Below are 19,059 nucleotides of genomic sequence, written 5' to 3'. Positions count from 1 at the left end.
GCAATTGTGCTTTGCTGTCCAAGATTCACAGAAGTGAATAATGTAGTGTTACAAATGCAAAGAGAACAATAAATAATAACCAGAAGCAGTTAAATACTTCCCATAAAGTATCTTAGAAAAATATATTTATTTATATTATTTATAATATAATACTTATGATAATATATAATTGCCAAAATAAAAGCAATTATACCTTACATGATCCCATATGACAGTGAAACTATCAATTATCTAAAATTTTGGACAGTTCTTAGGAGGAGGCTGAAAAATGGGTCCTTGCTGCTTTACCCCACATTTCCTTTACCAGCCCTCTCTGAGGATCCCAATTGGAAGGGGTTTTGTTTTTTCTAATGGTCCCTTGCATTATAGTTAACTACATCCATAGTTCTTTACTAGATTAAAGTTCTTTTAGAATATGAATGAAATCTTACACAGCTTTGACTCCTCCAAAGCACTGAACGTGGCGGTTTACTCAATTACTTATGGAAACAAATGTCAAAATAGAGATTGCAAACCATAAGTGAGTATTTACCTTTAATACAGTCCCTTTTTGTGGGTAAATTTATTCTTTACTGTAATACATTTTTTGGATGTGATGACAAACTGATTCTGGATGATTATCCACAGGTATCAAATGTCAGAGGACATTTCTTTGTTCTTTTTGGCCTAGTATGAGCATACCATATTTTCATCCAGAACCTTTCTAGGGAATGCTTCTCTAAACAAGACATTTAAAATTTTATAATGTCCTCAGTTGTATGTTAAATAAGCTAAATTCAAAGAAACCGAGGTTAACCACATCAGAGCAAAAAGTAAAATAAATTTAATTAGAAAATTAAAAAAAGAGAGTAGAGAAAGTCTACAATTAATTATAATGTAATCCAAATGAATTCATATCTCATCATTCCAATGTGTGAGCCGCAGGACATACACACTCAAATGAAGAGCATCTGGCCAAGCTAAATAACAAGCCAAAGGTATCAGTTTCATGAGTAGAAACTTAAGAAGGCAAAATTATTCAGCATAAGCCTAATGTAGGATTTTGGAAGTTCTAAATTATCAAGTCTTTTAAAGAAAATGAAAACCAAATATCCACATTGCTTTTTAATTTAGTAAATAATGCATTGTCATATTCACTTTGATCATTACATGGACAAAAATATACCAAGTCATTTTTCCATGTGTTAAAACATTCAAGTACATTACCGAAAAGAGGCAATGAAAATTCTGTCTCTGAAGTTTTCAAAGATGAGGGAGGTGACTAGGGATAAACAGGGATTAAACGTGGGTCTCAAGGAGCTATGTAGCTTTTGATTCCTATGTCTCTAACTGAACGAGACTGAAGTCACAAAGATGCAGGAGATCCCAAGCACAGAGACATTTCCTCCATACGTATACTCTAAGAGGTTAACATAGGGATACAGATACTTAATGTAGAATCTTTTAATCAACCTGACTTCTACCAGCAGTTTCTGCTAACAAAAACTTTTGAGAATGGCTCCAATTACCGTGAAGATGAAGTAACATAATGTCTGAGATTGGCTTTAAAATATTACAGTGGAAAAGGAAAAAAAGGATAGATGAAGCAAATACAGCATAAGTTTTATAATTACTAAGTATAGGGGATGGGGATGTGGGAGGGTTATCCTATTATTTTCTCTACTTTTGTGTATGCCTTCAAATTTTCATGAGACTTTTACAAAGAGAACTTTTAAGAAATACCTATTTTAAGAAATACCACAATTTTTCCATATACCTGTCTATGGAATGGACAGAAAGCTTTCCTGAAAGAAATTATGGCTGGTCTTCAAATCTTGGGTTCTTTACTAGGCTTAAAAAAGACCATTTCACCTGTCTTTCAAAAACCATTTTGTCTGTCTTTCTCAAAAGAAGTAAGCAACATAAATCTACACATTATCCTGCGATGTGGGATGTGTATTAACAAAATACACTTTTTAACGTTAGCCTAAAGTTAGAGAAATCTAACTTTTCAAGCTGAACATGAAGGCTGTATTACATGGAAGATACGGATTTGAATTCTGGTTTAGACTTTAGTTTCAGTGAAAAAGAAGAGAGAGTTAATTTCAAGAATTCAGATTCCCTAATCCTTTTCTCAGATCCAAGGAGATTTTCTTATGGGGATTTAACCTCTAACCATGCCAGTTAAGAAGTAAGGCAATGGGGGGGGTGGTCCCCTTCTTGGAAGTCTTACCTCAAAAAGGATTAGTCCCTTCCTGTGGTAAAGAGACACTTCAACACCTCACAATATGCTGGGAAGGAGGCCTCACTCTTCTGGACCCTTCTCCATTTCCTTTCTTCCTTGTAGGGACTCACGTACCCAACATTCTCTGCCATGATTCCTACATGCTTCCCCGTTGGTCCTGTCATGATATCCTATGCAATGCTCAGGGATTCAAAAAGCAAAAGAGCCCTCTTGGGTCTATGGGGATAATCATACTGGTTCCTATGCAAAATCTGGCTGGGGGAGCTAGAATTTTGACCTAAGTTACTAATACTAGATGAGAAAAAAGAAGTCAGACTCAAAAAGCTCTCCCAGTTCATTTATTTTGTGTAAGGTTCATGACCAAAGAGCCTGTACTGACATTCTTTCTTTTTCTCTTTTAAATAGAGATTAAGGATGCAGTTAAGGGTTCACTCATTTAACACTGATGCCATGGAGATTTCTTTTTACAAATGAGGTATTTGGTTTACTGTCCCAAACAGTACATGTTTGGGTAAACTGCAGAAATGGCCTAGCAAGTAATAAAATGAAAGTGAATACACTGAAACATAAAACAGAAATAGCATCTGGCAATAGTTGCTGTGATACCCTGAGAATCTTCACTGTAGTCAAAATAAACCCACCCACCTTATATCTGTAAAAATAAAAAACCAACATGATTTTTCCTAAGGGCATATACTTCTACTCAGAAAAGACAATGAGAATGAAGGGGTGGTGCATATGAAGTGAGACAAAGATCATTCTTCTTGCCCCTTTCTCCACTCTAATCAAAATTACTTATTCATGGACCACTATCCCCCCCACCCCTTTTTTTCAAATTATCTTAGGAAAACATTTAGAATTATAGCAACAACAGCATTTATAAGTCAATTTATGTGGAACTGTTGTCAAAGTTCAAAATGCCATGAAAGATTTTGAGAAGACATTGAGTATTTCACATAAAAAACTGAACAATCAGGTTAGCCAGGCCCAAAATGATGATAAAAATGTGAAAGATTAACTTTGGCCATGTCAGACGGTCTTCTTGGCGGAGGGAAATTATATAGATGAGAGATGGATATATGAATACAAAGGCCAGGCCGCATGCTGCTCCTGAATACCTGCAAAATAAAAACTTTTTGGGTTAATTATTCCTTGCAACTATACTCCCATTTAAACCCTCTTCAGTCTGATATTGCAATGAAGTTATTTTTGATTCAACTGTTGTTGACATAAAGCATCTGAGTTGAAAACATTTTACTTCCTAAGTTAATATAAAATATTATTTCCTGTTCATCTTTATAGCATCTGCTTGACAGAGTTTTTTATTCATCTCTCCAATCTCCATAGTTCTTCTGTGTCTCCATGTTTGTGGCTGCTTCCTCAGAAACATCTGGAGATAGGCTTCCTATCTTTGATCTTTTATAAACTAATTATGCATTCTGAGTTTCTGAAGGACTGCTAGCATCTGCTTAAGAATGAGAACAGATGAGTACCTCTGTGGTGTTCAGCATAATTATCAAAGATAATAACAAAAATACCTCAACACAAGACTGACAGAGGAACCCAAACTTTCTTCTCCCTTACCCTATCCTCAGCTTAATAGAAACTTTAAGTCCATTATATTCAATAAGCATCAGGCTAATACTCTCTACTTTTATTTCTTGCTACTTTTTTTAGGTAAGGGTCTTCAAAAAAGTGACTCAAGCCCTGCTTTCTAGAGGCTGAGGAAGAGAAATCAGATCACTGTAAACCCGTCTTCCATGAGAATCTGAGTTCACAATTTTATTCCCCATCTACTCAACCTACCACAATATTTTTAGAGAAAGTATATTAAGTAAAGACCCATCTGGAACCTAAACTCCTATCTAAACTCTTACTTTCCGACTGCAACTCAGAGCAAAATTATGTTCTTGAGTAGAAATGGGTTAAAAAAGTTAGAGCACAGCCACATTGAGATGATCCTTACTGAAAAAGAGCAGATTATTCCTAAACCAGAAGAAAAAGATATCCCAGAAGAAACTGAAGAAACAAAAACTTATGGCCCAGGAGTAAATTCTGCATAAAATAAAAGCAAATAAAAGTAAAAACAGCATAGTGGTTGTCTTTATTATAAGACATATTTCAAGTATCCTCAAAAAAAAAAAAAAAGAAGTTACAACACAGCCTTAACAAATGACAGACCTCCAGGTACTCAAGAAGTTATACACTATATATTAAATTTTTTAAAATTTGGGTAAAGAGAAGAAGGTACAAAGGAAAATGATGAGAAAAAGAAAAAGAGAAAGGGAAAAAGGGAAAGATGTTTAAGGGATAATGGGGCTTCTAGAATCAGGAAGAAGCAGTGTGATGGAAGAAAACGAGCACCTTAACTGACACCAGGGAACTATATTTGAATGTTACTAGTTTTAAATACTCACAAGAATTTCATACAATTAAATTAACAACAACGGCAATATCAACAGGAAAAGCATAAAAATAAAGAACAATACATGAAGGGGCACAGTTCCCTTATAGGCTGTACCTTATGATTCCTCCTATGTTTGGGTAGAAACAGGCCATGATCACTCCAGCTCCCACAATAATTAGATTAAGAATCAGCACGTGGAAAATGCTAGAAGTTGAGGAGAGAATTTGGAGGAAAAAGTAAAAACAGGCAAATTATAACCATTAATATGAGAATAAAATTCATTATTAACATCTTTAAAATGAGAATGTCTTAAACTTGACAATAAAATCACAGCGGAAATAGAAGGCAGCAATAGTATTCAATGCTGGTGATGGCACAGTGACCCTGGACCTTTTGTGCAAATATATGAATAGGTTAAAGATTTGTAGAACAAACTGGTGGTATGTATCAGAGTTCACGCTTTTTATTTTATAATTCCATTTGGACTATCTTAAGACAATAAACAAAAATAAGAAAAAAGCTATTAACATAAAGATATTTGTGGCAAAAACAAGTATCCTACATATACAGCAAGGTAACAACTTCCTTGATGGAATATATTAAAAATTATTCAAAATAACTTATCATTGCTACCTAGCTGGTAAATTCATCTAGGCAACTTGGAAGAAAGCTAGATAGATTTTTTACTACACAAGAAAATCTGAAAACATTGGAAAAAATATCAGAAGGAAATACACCGAAAAGGTAGTAGTGATTGTGATATGATTTGGAATTTGGAGTAATTTTTCCACTTCTCTGTATTTAACAAACTTTTTATATCTTACAATATTTTTTTGTATTTATTTTATTTTTATAATTAGGAAAATAAATTATATTAAGGGAAAGACAAAATGGGCAGGTTTTCATTTTTCAGATTCAGCCGCTTAAAGATATTCCGTGTTCATCATGAATAGGAAAATAATGTAGATAAAATTTGATGCTCAAGAAATAACTCCATTTCCCAGAAAGATGATTCTTAAAAGAAATTTACACATCAAAGCAACCTTGTGAGCCTAAGTTATTAGGGGGTAATTAATCCCAGATAAAGATTACAGAGAGAATAAAAATGAGGAGAATTATTTACACAAATAAGTAGTTAGTCATACATCCTGATGAATTACAAAGATATTCAGGTTTCCAGATCTTGCTATTTATCTAGAAACTCCAACTTTAAAATTGCTCCAGAGCTTTGAGACAATGACTGGGCCTCTGTTATTTCTGTATTGTAAAAGGAAACAACTTTGTGTATTTTCCAAAGAAGTGGTTCTCATAGTGTAACCACGAACCCCAGGGAAGTTCCCAATACCGTTTCAGGAAGTCACTGAGATAAATATTAATTTCAAATCATAAGAGACATTACTTGCTTTGCAAAAGCAACTGTGGGTAAAACTGCTGGCCCCTTAGCACAGGAAGAGGCAGCTGCACCTACGTGTATTTTATACTGTGTGCCTTACCGCCAAACACTGCCAAAAAAGAGACCTTCATAAAAAAGTAAAAATTATTAGTTTTATTAAATCTCATGCTTTGAACACACATCTGTTTTACTATTCTGTGTGATCAATTAGAAAGTACATAATACAGCGTATCTGCTACACAGTGAAGTAAAATTGTTGTCTTGAAGAAAAGTACTTGTGCAACTGAGCTGGAGAGCAGTCTAGCCCTTTTTTCCAAGGAATGCTATTTTTTTACTTGAAAGGCAGACAAACTGTGGTTCTTCAGACTTGGGTATTTGACAGACATTTTTTTTTTAAATGAATGATTATGAGCTTGTCATTTCAAGGAAAACAACTAGTGGTATGTGTGGCCAATGATAAAATTTCAGTTTTCAAGTAAAAATTAGAATTTTGGACAGCTTGTATTTGCCACCCTGAGCTTGACAGTTTTCCAGTATTTAAGGACTTTTATGATGAAACTGGTGGCAGTGTTACGAATGTGGGTTTTGATATTATATAATAAAGTGTGGAAGATCTGCAGAACTCAGTGAAATGATATTTTCCAAATGATTAAACATGGTACAAAAACATGCATAGGTTAAAGGATCCAAAGTGTACTACAGACCAATGGGTTTTAATATCAGTGAGTTTCTGATTCAATTAACTTATAAAAAACTACTACTTGTTAAGATTTGGCATAGTATCAAAGAAGAATATCCACAATAATCTGAAAATGCTATTAAAAGTACTCCTTTTTCCAACGTGTCTATGTGAGAGTAGATTTTCTTCATATATTTAAATGAAAACAACATATTGCAACAGACTGAATGCAGAAGAAAAGGGAATCCAATTATCTACTAGCAAAGCAGGTATTAAAGAGTTTTGAAAATGTGGGGCGCTTGGCTGGCTTAGTTGGAAGAGCACACAACTCTTGATCTCCGGGACGTGAGTTCGAGCCCCACACGGGGTACAGAAATTACTTAAATAAATACAACTTAAAAAAAAAGTTTTGAGGGGTGCCTGGGTGGCTCAGTTGGTTAAGCGACTGCCTTCGGCTCAGGTCATGATCCTGGAGTCCCTGGATGGACTCCTGCATCAGGCTCCCTGCTCGGCAGGGAGTCTGCTTCTCCCTCTGACCCTCCCCCCTCTCATGTGCTCTCTCTCTCTCTCCTTCTGTCTCAAATAAATAAATAAAATCTTAAAAAAAAAAAAGTTTTGAAAATGTAAAACAAAAGTTTTTTTGGGAAACAATTATTTTTCATAAGTCTGTTATTTTTAAACAAGTAATGGTTTTATTATTGCTTTTTAAATAAATTAATTCATATTTAAAAATTCTGTTTTAATTTTTCATATGTTAAATATTAATAGATATAACCCACATAAGTTAAAGTGCATGGGGGTTCTCAATAAACTTTAAGAGTGTAAAGGAGGTGCTGAGCCCAAAAAAGTATGCTCTGAAATATGCAGTCTGTGGAGCACTTGTAACTGTAGGATAAATGATAGCGTGTTGTTGGTGGTAGAGAAAGAAATGTAATGTGAACACGAAAGGGAACTTCCAGATTATTTCCAAGAGGAAGAAGCATTGTAACAGCCACCATTATGCAAAATAATGGCAGAAAACAGGAATAATGCATTTACCTAGCGTTTTTTTCTTCTATGACTTCATTGTATTACTTTATTTGGGGAATGTAAATACAACACAGGGCATAAACACAACAGGAATCTTACATGTACTGAAATCCAATCTTCCAGATGAGCAACGTTGTAACTGTAGCTGCTGATACTGTCAATGCTAAAAAGGCGGTACCTCTTGGCTTTTGCCTTTACAAGTTTTTTGTTTTTAAACCAACATATTTTTACTAATTATTTACTTAATGAGGGAACAGATTGCATCAGTTCACTTCAAAAAAGAACTGATGAAGACCTCTTGTTTAATTGGTTACTGTAAATGTAATTTAAAAAGTTTTTATCTGAAAGTTTTCTTCATTTAAGACCATTTATTTCAAGTAAAATAGGTTAGGACTGGGTATTTTTTACTAGGATGAATCTCTATTAAAACTTAATGTTAGAGTAGAAGTTAACCAGGAATTCAAAATGAAGTTCCAGGGAAACTCTGAAGCAGTATATGGAAATTTCTCTTGGATGAGGGTAAGTAGCTTTGAATAGGTTTTCAAAAGGACTCAAAACTGCTCTATCACCAGTAAGAGATTAAAAATTACAGCAGTAGTTACAGAAGCAAATAGGAATTTTAGCTTGTATATCTCACCTTCAATTCTAAGCAACTATGGTTTATGTAAAAATGCATGAATGTTAATAAATATACAAGTACATATCAATAACCAATAATTAAAATAAAAGCATTGCTTCTCATTAGCCATACATTGCTAATACAGGTACTATATACTATTAACTTCTTGGCAATGTGTAGATTAATGGCAAATAAATCGTAAGATAAATATAGTTGGTATCAGAGCTAACATAACTATACTAGAAGGAACTAACTTTATTTATTTTTTTTTAAGATTTTATTTGAGAGAGAGAGACATAGTGAGAGAGGGAACACAAGCAAGGGGAGTGGGAGAGGGAGAAGCAGGCTTCCCGCTGAGCAGGGAGCCCGATGCGGGGCTCGATCCCAGGACCCTGGGATCCTGACCTGAGCCGAAGGCAGATGCTTAACGACTGAGCCACCCAGGTGCCCCTAGAAGGAACTAACTTTAAATCATTCTGGACATGGAAGCAGCTTCTAATTTTATAGCTCTTCAGGGAAAAGAACAACTGTGATCTACCCTTAGTAACCATTTTCATTAGGCAAATTTTTATAGCAAAAGGATCAGTCACATTTTAAACTGACCTGTTTGCACAGTCATTTGTTGTTTGGCATATCTTGCTGGTCAAGAGAAGAGCCCTTACCTAGGATAAATGTCACCGAAGACATGGCCCAATAGTTGAACACGAGCCAAATAGCCTAGGAGTGGGTATACAGTCATCATCTGGAACAGCAGGAATATCCTTGCAATGAAGGACAGGATGTCACTGCTAGGGAAGTTGTCTAAAAAATTCTAATCAAAGAAAGATAATGAAGTAATGTTAAAAATAAATTCAGTACATACAAATTTATAAAACTGAATATCTTTTGCTTATTTGGAACATAGGTGCCACACAAGTTTTGGTTTGTGGACCGGTGCTCACCCACGAACTATATGTGAACTATTATTTTTCAATAAACTAAGTACAAAAATTGAAATGTTTAGAAACTTTTATAGAAATTTGACATTGCCACATTATTTTATTTTACAAACGTTATCAGTCTGTAATTGATTTGACATTAAAACGACAAAGAAAACCTTGCCCTTCACAGTCTCAGAAGCACTGCTCTGTAAGGTAGGTACAAGCATAAATCTGTTTTAATACATTCAAATGGCTAATTTAATTCGATGCTATTTGATCCTCACCAATTCTCTTGCTTTTCCTTCCCTGAAACATCATAGTACTTCCAAAGTAAAGATTGTAGAATAATGTGAGAGTATATATATCACCTAGTATCATTATTATTTATAGCCTATAATTAAAAAGAAAATGATTTATTTCTATTTCCTCTCATGATTTTCTCCATTTTAGTTTGGCATCTAAAAGGAAAGTTAATTACTCAGAATTTTTTTGTTTCCTTTCAAATACAAATACCATAGATATTCCTATTCCCAAGACAGTGGGCTTTATAAGGGATTGTTCACATTAGGGGAATTTTCAGCAAACATTTGGCTGCCAAAGAACTTCTGGAATCATGGAAATCAAGAGAAGAACATTTCAAGCTATCATAACAGTAATAATTCAAACTTATTTCTCTTATAAAGATGAGAATATTATTAACAGTATTATGCTGAAATAACTCTTATAATTCATCCATAATAAATTGTACTGTATATTCCACTACACTTTTTTTTTTTAATAAAGATTTTATTCATTTATTTGAGAGAGAGAGACACAGCGAGAGAGGGAACACAAGCAGGGGGAGTGGGAGAGGGAGAAGCAGGCTTCCCGCCGAGCAGAGAGCCCAATGTGGGGCTTGATCCCAGGACTCTGGGATCATGACCTGAGCCGAAGGCAGATGCTTAACGACTGAGCCACCCATGCGCCCCTCCGCTACGCTCTTATTAGAGGAATTTCTTCTGACTAGAAAGAAACTCATCTGTAAAATGCTATTTTTGTCAGTCACATTAAACTAGAAACTACACTGTTCCTAAGTTTATGATGGGTCAAATCAAAAGTATTACTTATGGCAACTTTTTTTATAAAATCTTTTCTTCTATTCTTTCCATCTCCCTCTCTTTTTATTTTTTTATTTTTTCCTTTTTTTTTTTTAAAGATTTTATTTATTTGTGAGAGAGAGAATGAGAGACAGAGAGCATGAGAGGGAGGAGGGTCAGAGGGAGAAGCAGACTCCCTGCTGAGCAGGGAGCCCGATGTGGGACTCGATCCCGGGACTCCAGGATCATGACCTGAGCTGAAGGCAGTCGCCTAACCAATTGAGCCACCCAGGCGCCCATCCATCTCCCTCTCTTTTTAACAGCCAAATAGTCTTTGTTTTACTGCCCGCCACGGTGTACAAAAATGAGTGTTAGACCTATCATTGGGGACTGATGAGCAAAGACACCAGATTATCCAGGACATTTCCAGATCCAGGCTTTGGAAAATAAGAAGGTTGCATGTATTCCCAGCAGAGGTTTTACAAATTCATGAATAGCACCAATAACAGTTTTCCAAATAAAGAGAAATACCATGCACATAATAATAGGAATTATCTATTTTGAGTACCACAAGGGGCTAGCATGCAGTATGCTTTCTCGAGAGTTTCTTTAAAAATCTAAATCGATGTATGTATTATACTATTTAATGGAATAGGAAACCGAAGTTTAGAAAGGCTGGGGAAGATGCCTAAAATCTCACCTGCAGAGTAAACAGTAGAGATGGTATTCAAACCCCGGTCTGTCTGGGATTATCTTGCTACCGTATCACCCCACCTGCTCTGCAGATAGGAAGGTGTTAACAATCATCAAGAGAGGGTACCTAGTGCCTTACCTGCTCTATGCAATCCTTGGTTAATGGTGGTGAAGGAAATGAAGCAAAAACCAGGACTCCAATATAGAGGTAAGTTAATGTCACCAGCATATAAGCAATGGACAAGTCCCTCACCTGTAAAAACAGAACAAAATTCCCATAATACTGAATAAATTTGCAGTTAAATCTGCCTGAATAGACTAAATAAGAAAACTGACAAATTCAAGATTTATCTTTTGGCTGTGTGTGTTTTTATGTACATGCCTTCTAGGTATCCAATCTGTTCACAGAAAGTAGATAAAACAAAATTCACATACTTCACAATCAGTCCAACAATTTTTTTCTTTCTTTCTTTTCTTTTCTTTCTTTCTTTCTTTAACATAAATGGTGGCTTAACAAAAAATTATGACTAATTTCTAAGGTAATTTATTTACCACATTACAAAATATTTGATTAAAAATAATAAAGCTAAGGGACAAGAAAGCAAAAACAAGCCACCTTCAGTATGACCTACAGAATTAAAAAAACATTTTTCTTTTAGTAAATTGACTTTGCTAAACCATCAAAGCATGCCCTGGCTGAAAGAAACTGGTACAGTATTAAAACATATTTAATAAAGAAGGAAAGCTAGTTAAAGGGCAGCCAGTAAGCAGGTATCACAGACAAGCTTAACAAACCTAAACAGTAAACAAAAGGAAATCAAAAGGCAACTGTTCCAACAGCTGCACAATGTTATTATTGGAATCGGTAAACAAATGCAGCACATTAAATAAAGTGGGTTGCTTTCTTCCACTGCTGTTCCCACCCTCCTGACCTCCTACCCCCATGTGAAGGAAAAAGCTCCAAGACATTTAATGCAGCCAGCTGTCAGATCCAAACAGAACAGATCCCACGGCTCACAAATCTGGTCTCCATCATCGCTAAAGTTACAGCCAAACAATTCAGCACAACTAAATTATGGCAATAAGCCTATTCATTTTTCATTTTAAACACAAATTACTTTGAAAGCTAAGAAAACAGATAAGAAAAAAAATTATATACAATTTTACTTTAGTTTGATAACACAATAAGGAAAGTGGACATTTGGCATTAGGGAGCATTTCTGATTTTTTGCACAACTCTTCTCCTTAAATGGGCTGAGCAAGAATAGAAAGTTATAAACTTGAATGTTCATAAATTCACTTAAAAAGCAAGTAACAAGCTACGAGAAATCCTAAGGTTAGGTCTAAATAGATAATCAGCTTGAAAACAAACCAGGGATTCCAGACCCTGAATTAGATGGTGGACACGCCTATGAAGAAGCCACAGGAACTTGGATTATGCAGGTTGGTTCTAGCATTCTCAAAGAGCTTCTAATTGTTTAGGGTTGAGGAAGGAGGCTTCAGGGGGCTTTCAAAGTCTTTCCTCCTTTTTTTTTTTTTTTTTTTAAGATTTTATTTATTTGACACAGAGAAAGAGCACAAACAGGGGGAGTGGGAGAGGGAGAAGCAGGCTCCCTGCTGAGCAGGGAGCCTGACGATGACCTGAGCCGAAAGCAGCCACTTAACTGAGCCACCCAGGTGCCCCAAGTCTTTCCTCTTTAGTTTATGAAGCCTAGGGCCCATTTCAGGCTAGACATCAGTCACTCCTAAGGTTGTCTCATGGTTTTGTAGAGAATGAACAGAAATGAACAAGGAAACTCTACCTTTCATACCAAAGGGTAGTATTCTCCCATTATGATGTTTAAAAGTCATTCTACCTTCAACCTACTCAATGTGACTCAAAAACAGAGGTAGTCTTATAAAATGCAAAATCTTGGGAGGCCAAAACAGCTGTGTCAGAGATAGCTATACATAAAGTGGGACAGCTACCATTTCATGGACAGTCTTTAGCTTACATAGCACCTGATCACCCATCATTCTGGTCAGGCTTTCTGCAAAGACATGTACCTTAGTAGACTTTGGGGGAAAGTCTGATGAAGATGATAAGGCTAAGGTGCAAAGGCTTCCTGATAAGTCAGTTTTCCCTTCTGTTTTCCTGTTCTTATAGCACTGTACACATACCTGAAATTACAACATCTACTAGAGTTCATTGTAGTTATCACTAGTTTCTATTATAAAAGTAATCTATGTTCATGAATGAAAGCTCCCAAGGGGAAAAAAACTGTCCCTCAACACCCAAAAAGTAGCCAACGTTAAGAGTTTTTGTATCATGTTGGTATTTTAATTTTTCTATGTCTAAGTTGGTTCATACCACTAGACTATGAGATCCTTGAGGGCAAGGACTATGTGTTTTTCATCCTTATATCCTCAATACCCAGAACAATACCTGGGACAGAGGAGGAACCTGGTAAATGTACAGGAAAAATAATAACCACGCTGGTTATAGTTAGTAGCCAGTTATTAAATAGGCTAGGTGCTAGGCTATGCAATAAGCACTTTATATGTATAATGTCATTAAATGTAGGTGCATTCATTTTCTTCATTTTATAAATGAATAAACTAGTACAGCAAGGTTATAAAACTTGTTCATGGTTACAGAGTAAGTAGCTGGTAAAGTCAGTATTCAAACTAAACTAAAGATGTTATGGCTCCAAATTGCATGCCCTTAGCTATTACAGTAGAGAAATGATCAGTCTCGAATGCATCTGTGTCACAGTTAATAAACAACAATAAAGAAAATAAAGATAGGTGGCTCAGTCAGTTAAGCGTCTGCCTTTGGCTCAGGTGACGATCCGAGGGTCCTGGGATTGAGCCCAACATCGGGCTCCCTGCTCAGTGGAGAGCCTGCTTCTCCCTCTCCCACTCCCCCTGCTTGTGTGTGCTCTCTCTCTCTCTCTCTCTCTCTCTGTTAAATAAATAAATAAATAAGATCTTTAAAAAAAAAGGAAAAAAGATAAAGAAGTAAGTTACGAGTAACAAAGGATACAGCAGCGTGCACACACAGATGCAAGAGAAATATTAAAATCAGAACAGTTCTATTTTACAGTAGTCTAAATGTACACTCAATGCAACTAGGTCAAGAGTTGCGTATCTGTTTTCATCTGAAACTACTCTAATGAACAGAAAAGATGTTTTAATATGAAAGCAGCTGAAGGTTAGCATGATCCTGGGAAACATGCCACCTATGAATACCATGCACACATGTGGGTTTTGCTATTCTCTGCCTTGAACACAAGCCATCACTGTACTAGGCCTGGAGATACAGCCTCTTAAAAGCCCGTTTAATGGAAAAGGGAGGAAAAAAGCCATCTTTTAGACAACAAGTCTCAAAGTAAAAAAATATATTTAAAAAGAGGCACAGGTGACAAATGAATCCTACACATTAATTAGGTAATCTACTCTGCCCTATGAATGAGCAACGGGGGGCAGGGTGACGGGAAGAATGCCACCTCAGAATGAGGACTAGCTTTATCGGGGGTGGGCACAAGTGGTGCTGGAAGCACATTCTGCTTCTCGAATATAGTTTATGATTTGTTCCACATACCGTTCATAGTGAAAATACTATGCAATGGAGCATTTACTAACAAAAATGACAGACAGAAACTGACCACACAGAGCTATCCCGCACATTTACATAAAAACCTCTGACGATGTATAGTTAAGTAAACTACACAGATTCATATGAAGAAGCAAAAAGTAAATAACAAATTGAGATATAAGGCACTGCAAATGTTTTTAAAGAATTAGCATGGTGTGAAACTAAATAAAGACAGGCAAAACAAAACAAAAAAAGCACTGTATAGGTTCTAATTCAAACATGATGAGGAAATACCAAGAGGTTAGTCCACATATCTAGGATCATTTCCTAGATGTTTACAGAGACTATATATTCTGACGATAAAGGATGCGTTGGATGATCTTCAAATCTACAACTTTTTTTTTTCTTTTGGTAAGGTATGCCTTACTAAGGAATAGAAATTATATCCCATTTAGTGACACACGCACACACACAAAACAACTATGTTTAGTGAAAAAAAAACAAAACAAAAAAACGATGAAATTAAGCCAAACTTAACAAAGCTGGAAAATCTGATCATTACACCTGTTTAGGAGCCACATTATTTTCCTCCTTCACAAATGTCTTTAGATCCAAGTCCAACTGCAGTTTATATAGAAGAAAGTGAGGCCTTTTTATTCTTTTGTCTTCTCTACTTTTAAGCCTTTGTTTACTGAGCTCTGAATGACTAACACAACATTAACAATTCAGAGTCCCTGACAAGCTTCACATTTTTTTTTTTTTTAAAGCTTTTATTTATTTGTCAGAGAGAAAGAGAGTGAGTGAGCAAAAGGCAGAAGGATAAGCAGGCTCCCCGCTGAGCAAGGAGCCTGACACGGGGCTCAATCCTGGGACCCTGGGATCATGACCTGAGCCGAAGGCAGGCGTTTAACCAACTGAGTCACCCAAGCATGCCAGCTTCACATTTTCTGACTTAAATCTCAAGGAAATGTATATTAACAGGACTTCTATGAGTCAAATTACTTACTGAAACCTGCTGAAAAGTATAATCATTAAATAAACCAAATGACAATTTTTTTCTTAGAATATAGTACCCATTTAGCTTAATTTATGCAAGTATATAAGCCAATTTCAGTACAATCAAAAGGAGAGTTTATGTATTTACATATATTTAAAGTGTTTAGAATTTTGTTGGCACAAAGTGTTAGCTTTATATTACAAAATGCTAGCTTTATCATTAGTATTTACTAATGTTTTAAGAAGTTAACATGAAGTCTAACTGATTTTTTGAAAGCTAGACTATACTTCATACCGTAGTTTCAATTAAGACAATAAGAAACCATCATCCACTTAAACTTTTAAGCTTCTTTTTAAAAAATATTTCCCACAAAAGCCAAAAGTTGAGTTAAATTTTATCAGCTGAATCTCACATACTAGTTCTACAAAGTGCTAGTCCCAAAAGGGAGCAGAAACAGGAACGCATTTTATGGTGTGTACACATAAAAAAACAGATTTCAAGGCCCATTGAGGGTTCTAGTAAGAAAGGCAGAGAATCTTCCTGCAATCCTTGGAAGACCGTAAACTGAAATGTCTATCTCTCCATGCAGTCCCGAGCTTCTCTCACTGGGGAATGCACATCTCCAGATACACTGGTATGAATTTCCAGAAAAGCGATTCTACTTAAGAGTTTTAGGAAGCACAAAGTTAAGGAGAGGCCGTCCTCTTTTTTTCATAGTAGTCTGACACTACAACTGCCTGGACACCTCTTTGAGGAAGATGTGGTGGCAGCTGCAGCACAGCTGGGGTCCACCTGCTCCTGCCTCACTGCTGTTTGCTCTCACCCAGGAACAAGTTGGTCAGAAAGCGGTGCACTGCAGCTATGGCTTACAGATACCAGAAAGACTCCCGTAAAACCCGAAGTGAGGATTCACTGGAGAATCTGTGCTGACTTCATCAGAGGCACACAGGAAAAGAATATCAAAGTAAAAGAATGAGTTTGGATGCCCACCAAGACTCTGAGAATCACTATGCGATTTAAACTCCTTGGGCTGAAGGTACTAAGATTCCTAAGATTTTCCAAAGTCAGTTCTAGACAAGGATCCACAAGCCACTCACTGACTTGCACAGTCCTTCAGAGATTATTAAGCATATTACTTCCATCAGTATCGAATGGTTGAAGTCACTACTGTAGATATTTACACCAACTATTTCAATAAATTATCATTTGTTAAAAAAATGTGTGATATGATCATAATAATCTGTGAGAAAAATTGTTCCATGACCTTTAACAATTTTTGTTGAAACATTAAAAACTCTCACTGTTGGTTACAAATGTATAAGGAAATGAAAACAATAGCAAAAGTACTATTTATTTAATATACTATTTTTTTTTTTTTAAGTTTTTTAATTTATTTATTTGAAAGAGAGAGAGAGAGCAAGCAAGAGTATGAGCAGGGGGAAGGGTGAGAGGGAGAGTGAGAAGTAGACCCCCCCCGCCCCTGAGCAGGGAGCCGGTGTGGGACTCAATCCCAGGACTCTGGGATCATGACCTGAGCCGAAGGCAGACACTTAACCGACTGAGCCATCTAGGTGCCCTAATATATTATTTTAAAACATCAGAAACATTGAGAATTAAAGTGGTTTTTTTAATTTGTAAAAATTTACCAAGGGCACTTTGAATTGTTTCCTCCTTCTCATGGTATAATTACAATACAGAGCAAGCATCTTTTCCATGCCTTAGTGAACTGTCATATTCCTTTCTTCTAAGTTTGCATTACCTTCCATCACTTCATCCATTGTGCCTTCAAAGTTGTGAAGTATTTCTCAGAACTCTTTCAATGTGAAGTTTTCTGATAGTGCCACTTCCTGGGGACAACTTTATTCTTCTCATCACAACCACTTTCCTCATTCATGTTGATAAGTTGACCTTCCCCAGGTCCCCAGATTTCTCTGGCTGCACATTCAGAGTCTCTTGAACATCTACCTTTCCACAAGCAGAGGTTTCTTCCATGATTTCATTTCTGTTTCATTCAAATTTCATTTCCAGCATTTTCACTTTTTATTTCATTATTGCACTTTCACCTTTGTCAATTTTCTCTCTCGATTTCCCATTTTTGTAAAATATTATGTGGATTTACCACCAGGTAAGAAGGAGACAACTTAACTATCCACTTGGCAGTCTGTGTGTAAAGTGAATGACAAATGTGTAGTGACCAATCAATGAGACTTTGAAAGACGTGATGTGATTGGTAACAGATCATGATATATGTCTGTTATTTATGTGGTGATTTGTGAATTGAAGGGCAGGTAGCTATTACTTTATGTAAGTACTCAAATTTCAAATCCTGTGGTAATTGGAATTTGAACCATGTTGTTGGGGGACTGAGGTAATTTAACTAAACCACAGTAACTGAAAGTCATGCATATAGGAACTGTGTAAAGTGAGGTTTGCCTGTCATTTAACTCATTATTTTAAGACTTTTCTACTAAGACAAACTAATTCAGAGTACAGTAAAAATGTGCATGCATGCTTAAGATGAAATATGAGACTTCAATGAAATTGTGTTCTTCACCTGCAGATTCCCAGGTATATGAGGTATTCTCTGTCATTAGGAGACTTTAGTGGTAAAGTTTGAGAAGCAGAGCCTTATTATGGATAGAATGATCCGATACGTAACTTGGTCTAAGTTGGCCTAAGAGAAAAGTTGATTAGTGTAGACAGGTGATTTAGATGGCACCAAGGAATACATTATTAATGAGATATACATTATTTCCTGTGAAGACGAAACAGGTATTTTCCACTATCTTTCTAAACTTCCTAAAACTTCGTGTAGGTAGCTTTGTTCAAGTGACAATGAGTGAGGGAACTTGTGAAGGAGGAGGAAGGGATTTAAAAGTACAGAGCTTTAAAGTATATGCTCATTTTCCCCTTACATCCCAAAGTTCCAAATGCTTACTTAGGATAAACAAGACTTTCTTCCTATTCCCTCAGAAGATTTAAAACTGTTTATGACAAAAGTATAAGTATAATAAGACTAAACATTTCCAGATAAAAACTAAATCTAGGGGCGCCTGAGTGGCTCAGTGTGTTAAGCGTCTGGCTTTGGCTCAGGTCATGATCTCAAGGTCCTGGGATCGAGCCCCATGTTGTAGGGCTCCCTGCTCAGTGGGAGCCTGCTTCTCCACCTGCATTTCTGCCTGCTTCTCTGTCTCTGCCCCTCCCCCTGCTCGTGCTCTCTCTCTCTCAAAGAAATAAAATCTGTAAAAAAATAAAATTAAAATCTAGTGCAGTGATGAGAGAAAAGATAAGAATTGACATGGTTCATTATGTATTTTTCTGGGGATCCATTATTAGCATTATAGGAAGAAATCTTGGAGAACAGTTAATATGTTCTTATTGCAAAATAAGTTTTAAGGCACTGGAAAGAATCTGAAGGGGAAAATATTTTCTCCTGTTAGGTGAG

At 36.1% G+C, this 19,059-nt stretch overlaps 1 protein-coding gene across 5 annotated transcripts in view; it reads right to left on the bottom strand.

The window, feature by feature from the left end:
• Window positions 1-207: 207 nt before the first annotated feature.
• SLC38A9 (solute carrier family 38 member 9) overlaps window positions 208-19,059 on the bottom strand; it is a 95,748-nt gene continuing 76,896 nt past the window's right edge. For 4 of the 5 annotated variants that reach the window (XM_032404406.1, XM_032404407.1, XM_032404409.1 and 1 more), the window contains 4 exons: window positions 11,180-11,293; window positions 9,014-9,162; window positions 4,746-4,835; window positions 208-3,342 (listed from right to left, as the gene is read on the bottom strand). In XM_032404406.1, the coding sequence (XP_032260297.1) occupies window positions 3,177-3,342; window positions 4,746-4,835; window positions 9,014-9,162; window positions 11,180-11,293 (519 nt within the window). In that variant the 3' untranslated portion in view covers window positions 208-3,176. Of the gene's footprint in view, window positions 3,343-4,745; window positions 4,836-8,954; window positions 9,163-11,179; window positions 11,294-19,059 lie in introns of those variants that run through there. The other variant, XR_004299410.1, reaches the window with a different exon arrangement.

Source organism: Phoca vitulina, unplaced genomic scaffold (assembly GCF_004348235.1).
Source record: "Phoca vitulina isolate PV1807 unplaced genomic scaffold, GSC_HSeal_1.0 scaffold6, whole genome shotgun sequence".
NCBI classification, from domain to species: Eukaryota; Metazoa; Chordata; class Mammalia; order Carnivora; family Phocidae; genus Phoca; species Phoca vitulina.
The sequence above is the reverse complement of the archived record's forward strand: the minus strand, read 5'-3'. Positions and strand labels throughout refer to the sequence as shown.